The following is a 7316-nucleotide window of genomic DNA, read 5'->3' as shown; positions in this document are numbered from 1 at the left end:
GACAGTTGGATGGTGACTGCATTAAATTAATCCTCCTTAGTCTCCTATTCATAAAGTATAAACATTTGTGTTTACATGGATAAAAGTTGTATTGAACGGAATTAATTAGAAAACACTCTAGAATCAAAATAAACAACGAACAAACGAAAAACGACAGGACTTTTTGAATGCCCTGGTAAATAGTCGTTTGTCTAGATGTAGATGTCCAATCTGTTCTACAGGGGTAAAAGCAGCATTATTATACTGAAGTATACTGTAGGGCAGTCGGCAGGTTTATGCCAAAGAGTAAAGGTGGGGATGGGATTTATTTCTATCTTCCAATTTCAACCATTCTTCAAGGGTTGTGTTATGGGATTGGAGAGTTTGGGATGCATTCAAATTATACAGGATTAATTTGTTTTTTTATGATAATTTATAATTCCTGTTAAAATATGGTGGTAATGCCCTTAGCTCTATTTCATTTTCTTTGTATGTGCTTGGAGAGCTTTAAAGGTTTATCCATTTCTAGATCTAAGTAGTTGACCGAATGAGCTCATGGAATTGTAATGCCATTCATAACTATGTTTTGATTTATGAATGGTCTTCTTTTTGTGAATACGATAGCCTGTATTTCTGGTTCATAAACTTTAATCTTCTATGTTTTAAATTGAACAGTAGGCTTTTTAAAAGGAGCCTGTAACCTGTTAATGATTGTGACTATTATATATGATGATAGTATTAAATAAAATCTTAATACAATATATAATACTGGTCATATAGGTCTCTAGTTAGAGTTTGCCTGTTGAAAATTATCAAACTATAAAATACATAATGTTGCTTGTTATCTTAAATTAATAAATCGTACCAAACCTAGCATTTACACCCATTGAAATATGCCTATAACATAGGACTGTGATATCATTTGATACTTCTTGTTGGATTAAATCAGTACATCAGACCAAACCTAGAATTGATAATAATTTATTTTATTCAGGGACGAGTCCCTTTAGAATAATATAGAGGAATAGACAGATGAGGACTGAGGAGCCTCAGAGATACTTAAACGAAAATACAAAGAAATATAAATAGTCATTATAAAAAATAATTATAAGTTACATTCCCACTTCAATCAGGACAATAAAAAAAAAAAAAAAAAAAAAAAAAAAATTAAGGAAAATAATTAAGAATGATATAATAGTTCATATACATATTTACAATTATATTGATTCCCAATTTTATGGGGTCTGAATGGATGAGAAATGATTGAACAGGCGGGATTTAACGGTTGGGAGGGTATTGGAGTTCCATAGGGATGAGGATCGGATAATGAACGATCTATCGAAAGGAGCAGTTTGGTGGGCCCTTGTGTATAAATCTGAAGACTGGGAATAGGTATTGCAAGTACGAATGTAGGATTTGAATTGAAGGAGCTCGGAGATGTATGAAGGATGGCGGGATTGGATGACTTGGAAGATGAAGGATACCAGGAAATACGACAGTAGGAAGAATTCAACTCTGCATACATATTAATATTTACATATATCTCAGTCTAATTGATTCTATGTTATTTATATAGTTTTTTTATTTTAGATTTATCAATACTTTTTATATAAATAAAATCTCCTGATGCAATGTCCCAGTAACACCTATAATCTGTATAATAACCCATTAAGAAATAATGCTATCATAGACATACTAACTTACAGTTATTTACATATTCTATATTATATTTACCTATTTTACTTTATATTTACATATTTTACATTATATTTTATGGCAGTTTATCTTTATATAATTAAAATAAGTTTACAGAACTTTCATGTAGGTGGTCATTCATTAATTTTTAATTCAGTGGTATTTTAGTTTCATTTGCAATTATTATCTTATGCCTTAATCTGAATTCTTTTTACCTTAATTCTTACTATTATGAAAAAGGAAGCAAGGTTAGAAATTTACGAGTTCTAACCTTGCTTCCTCTTCTATTCCTGACAATCCTATGATGTGCCTGAAAAGAAGATGGCCTAGAGACCTTCTAATGTAGAAATATTATTGGATTGCTACCAATGTATAGTTTCTCTACAAGTGTGCATAATACCATTATTATCTAACCTCAAATTTCCTAGATGTGTTTTTGTGCAAATACTTGTAAATAATTGTTGCAAATGTCAATAAATAAATAAAAATAATAATTTTTTTGACCTTAAGGCATTTATAATTTTTGAAAATGTATTATTGTATTATAATATGAACAAATTTAAATTATAAAAAAAAAGAATGTACATTTATTAAAATATAAAAATATTTTTGTACATTTACTTTTTTTTTTAATTTTATTTATTTTATGGCTTTATTTTATTTTTTATCCAAAAATTAAATAGTTATAAATCGAACTGCTTTAGAACTACACATGGCTGATGGTGATTTTTATATTATTGATGAAATAATAGGTAATCAAAAAGCAAAAAAATAGAAAAAATAATAATATAATTATTTAATTGTGGTAATATAATTATAATTACATAAATTGAATATCAGTAGATTGAAGAAACAATTGATTTTAAGTACTTGGTTAAGTGGCTCTCCATTCTGTTATTTACTTATCAATTATATTTTTGCATTAATTGCATTCTAACTTGAATCACAAGTATCATACTGATTTATGTAAATACTTTTCTAGATTTTCTCAAGTATGGACCACAATGAGTCTCCTTTAGAGAACCTGTATCAGGCTCTAGTCGAAAGTTTCGGTGTTATAATATGTGGGTAAGTAAATTTGTTCAAACTTTTTTTAAAAACATAATTCTTTATTCAGAATTTCATAAGTATTAAAATTAATTTTAAATTAACTTTGATGTATAGGAAGATGGTTAGGGTTGCGGTCAAAGGAGAAACAATAATAGTTTACAACTATTTATTTTCCGACGTTTCGCCGGATATTGGATTCGCCGCCCCACTTTGTAGGGCTTCACCAGGGCTAAAAAGATACAAAATGATTCAATAATAAGAATAAAAATACAAAGATAAGATACAATGATAAGAATAAAATAAGTAACAATGGCAAGAGTAAAAATTTTTTATATAAAAATACGTAAAATATACAGTTAAGAAATACAGGAGATATACATAAAACAAAAACAATACGGGGAAGGAAGAAAAAAAAAATTGAGATTAAATAAATGTCATGAAAAAATAATAATTATACATAAGTAAGTATAAATAAATATATAAAATGAGCAAAGAGAAAGTCAAGACAACCTACCTGTTCAGAACAAACGGACAAGTCAGACAGGTTTTTTCTTCCTTCCCCGTATTGTTTTTGTTTTATGTACATCTGTATTTTTTAACTGTATATTTTACGTATTTTTATATAAAAAATTTTTATTCTTGCCATTGTTACATATTTTTATTCTTATCATTGTATCTTATCTTTGTATTTTTATTCTTATTATTGTATCATTTTGTATCTTTTTAGCCCTGATGAAGCCCTACTAAGTGGGGCGTAACGTCGGAAAATAAATAGTTGTAAACTATTTTTGTTTATCCTTTGACCGCAACCCTGACCATCTTCCTATACATCAATTTTTACGGTCAACTATATATACATATATAAATTAACTTAGGGTTATAATTAGTTCAACACAATTTATTAATAACTAAACAATGTTTGGTCTTTCCAGCCTTGTTCAGGTACAAAATCTGCCAGGACTCACAATACATTTTTCGTTTTCCAAAGATATTTAATTTTACTTCATCAAAATAAAAAATTATTAATTTTTCATTTAGAAAATAATTTTGTACTGCTTATTTTTATAATACTAATGTTTTAATATTTTTTAGCTTATTAAAAAAAATACAACCAGTGAACGGTCAGGAGTACAGTACTTTGCAACGGTTGTGCAAGGAGGTGATTTGGTCAGAATCATGCTCGACTGCCATATTTTTACCCAATTAAGGGAACCCATTTCATGATGCTGGGTAGACCCTGTGGCTAGACCCACCCACATAGTTGACTTACAGGTACCCACTGAGTTACCCGCTCCCCAGGGATCTAAAAGGAGTGTATAGCACATTGGTAAGACACTGTGCTATTAACTCCAAGGACCTAGATTCGAATTTGGTTGTGACAGATTATTTATTCTGTTACTCTAGCTGTGAGTTGACTCTGGAGGTTCAAGAGTCCTCCAGGGTCCACCCAGCCTCATAAAATGGTACCCTTAATCGAGGAAAAATCTGACGGTCGAGTGTAATTCAGGCCAAATGTGAATTTATTAGCTTATTTATTACTTAATTAAGAATTTGTGTTACTTTTTTTCAGAAGAAATAAACTTTTTTATAACTTCTTTTCTTTAAATAATCATTTGAACTAAGTTTCAGGCAGTTTGACCATTATCTAGTTCATTGCTTTGTAAATAAAATAATACACAATTCATAACAATAAGAGTTTTAAACTTGTTCATTGATTTAAAAAAAAAAAATTAATTTTTAAATTTAATAATTTTTTTTTATTTGTTATTTTCATTATAATTTACATTTACTTAACTATTTTTATAATTATACATTAATTTTTTTTTGCAAACTTTAAAGAAAATTAGATTATGCCAAAAAAAGTAGATACTACTTATTTCTATTTTATTTTTGGTTTATGTGATGGTCATATGCCAAAGAACAAAACACATTTTTATTCTAAAAATCTTGAATATTGAAGTTAGAATGTGCATTTTGTTTTAAGTCCAATGTTAATTTAAGTAATATAACTACCTTCACATTAAATCAACTAGTAATTAAATTACTTATCTATGTAGATATATAAATAATTTTTTTTTCTGATTTTCGTGTTAATTTTATCAATTATATCACTTTTACTTATTGCCCAACTCTGTGACAGATTGTAATATTTGTCAATAAATCATTAAATAAGAGTAACAGAAAAAAGTCTAGTATTTTAATGGTGATTAATTATATTAATTAATTTTTTTAGGTATATCGCCGGTCGTCTAGGGGTGGTAACGGAACAACAATCAACCGGCCTTTCAACGTTTGTCGGAACGTTCTCGCTACCATCACTAATATTTTTATCGTTGGCTACCCTTGACTTATCGTCAGTATGCTGGTTGTTTTTATTATCAATATTCCTGGCGAAGGCGGTTGTCTTTGTGTCTGTTCTGTTGATCACGTTACTTGTGACTAGACCGATCGATCCTGCTAGAGCTGGCCTCTATGCAATATTCTGTACCCAAAGTAATGATTTTGCCCTCGGATTTCCTATCAGTAAGTATTTAATATAATATTTATCTTTATTAAATTAATAATTAGTTCTTTTGAAATTTCTAATCTATTAATTATTATAAAACAAAATTATTAATCTTTAAAAATTGAATTTTTCTGTTGGCAAATTTAGCTGAGTTCTAATAAATTTCATTTACTCGTGTAGTTAATTATTTATTAAATTAATTCAGTTTTAAGTACATTTTTCTGTCTTAGCTTTCTAGTTTGGTATTATTCTTGGTTCTGTCCTCTATGCAGTTTTTACTGCTGACATCCCAACCCATCCTCACATTACCCTCACCATGACACATGTCTATTATCAGTGAATAATGACTGTTTCATTATATCCCAAACCTTCCAATCCCACATTACCTCCCTTGAAGAATATCAAAACTGGAGGATTAAAATAAATTACAATAAATCCCACCAAATCACATTTACTCTTTGTCGTAAACCCATGTCTTCCTGCCCCACAGTATCTTTTAATGATACTCCACTTATTCCTGTTGAACATATCTGTTATCTAGGACTATATCTGGACAAATGACTGACTTGGAATCCTTATAAAAGACTGAAAAACAGGAAACTGCTTGTTGATTCAGACAATTACAACACTTTCTAAACAAACGGTCTAAACTTCCAACTAATTACAAAAGACTGATCTACATGACTATTATAAGGCCTATCTGGACTTACGGAGTTGAGCTTTGGGATTCCTCTAAACCATTAAATTCCTCTCTTATCCAATCCATACAATCCAAAATCTTTAATGCTCCACATTGCCGATTTGACCAGAACCGGATACCAATCCTTCCATTTTAAACTTCCTAACCATCTAAACTCAGTTGTTTCTAACCTTGCTTCTCCTACCTGACAATCCTCCTAGATGTCTGAAAAGAAGAAGTGGTTGTTGGATCATACCAACTCAGTTGACTGGAGTTCCTTTCCTCGACGTACTTCTGCAACGTTACAAACAGAAATTCCTTGTCTCAATATTTTGCAAGGGATTCTTCATTGATATCACAATATTGTAAGTTTACCAAGTCAAGCAAACTGATTAGAGTGAAAATTAACAACTTTCAAACCAAAAACATAATTATGATGTATTTAAATTCATAAATATAGGCTGAGAGTAGTCCAATCCATGTTTCCACGGTTATAAAAAGAGTTTCCCAGGCTACAGGTATCTTGAAACACCCTTTAAGAAACATTATAAAAGAGGGTGAAGCTGTAGAGAGAGGTGATGAACCTTGTTTTTGAAACTCCAGCCAAGAAATGGCTCAAAAATAAAACTAAAGTTAACATTAACAGCTTTGATAATCAAGCCATTCATAGATAAGTGTTTAATTGTCATATAAATGATAAAAAAGTACAGTCTTTGAAAGAAATTTTACAAAAAATAAGGGAAAATTCAGAAATTAATTTAAGTGGGAATAAAAACTTATTATGTAAAGTAGTAAACTTAAAAAGAGGTTTTTTTTTCTTTTTCTGAATACAATAATTACCAAATCTCAAAAATGACTTTTTGGATGATACAGCATTCTTAAATAGCAAGTCAGAATGGAATTGTTCATATATTTGTCTTCAAAGTAAAACAAGAATCAATAAGAAATAGTCCCAGTTAAAGATAAAGGATAATCTAAAGAAATGAGTAACCTTCTGTTTATCATTCTGAAACTTGGTTATATTTTGGCATTACCAAGTGCAGGACTGTATCTTGGAACTAAACTTTTATTCCTAGGAGGAGGGGAGGAGTTGGATATGGTGGGGAGGGGAGGAGTTGGTTATGATGGGCAGGGGAGGAGTTGGTTATGGTGGGGAGGGGAGAAGTTGGTTGTGGTGGGGAGGGGAGAAGTTGGATATGGTGAGGAGGGGAGGAGTTGGATATGGTGGGGAAGGGAGAAGTTGGTTATGGTGAGGAGGGGAGGAGTTGGTTATGGTGAGGAGGGGAGGAGTTGGTTATGGTGAGGAGGGGAGGAGTTGGTTATGGTGAGGAGGGGAGGAGTTGGATATGGTGAGGAGGGGAGGAGTTGGATATGGTGGGGAGGGGAGGAGTTGGTTATGGTGGGGAG

At 30.7% G+C, this 7316-nt stretch overlaps 1 protein-coding gene across 4 annotated transcripts in view; it reads left to right on the top strand.

The window, feature by feature from the left end:
* The window catches only part of anchor (integral membrane protein GPR155 homolog anchor), a 183877-nt gene that overhangs the window by 154630 nt on the left and 21931 nt on the right, over positions 1 to 7316 (top strand). For all 4 annotated transcript variants that reach the window (XM_067052115.1, XM_014438380.2, XM_014438381.2 and 1 more), the window contains exons 2-3: positions 2657 to 2742; positions 4958 to 5247. In XM_067052115.1, coding sequence (XP_066908216.1) covers positions 2657 to 2742; positions 4958 to 5247 — 376 coding nt within the window. The remainder of the gene's footprint in view (positions 1 to 2656; positions 2743 to 4957; positions 5248 to 7316) is intronic.

Source organism: Halyomorpha halys, unplaced genomic scaffold (genome assembly GCF_000696795.3).
Source record: "Halyomorpha halys isolate HHAL.00 unplaced genomic scaffold, Hhal_1.1 Scaffold56.1, whole genome shotgun sequence".
In the NCBI taxonomy this organism is placed as follows: Eukaryota; Metazoa; Arthropoda; class Insecta; order Hemiptera; family Pentatomidae; genus Halyomorpha; species Halyomorpha halys.
Note: the sequence above shows the minus strand (reverse complement) of the source record. Positions and strands in the feature narration are given on the sequence as shown.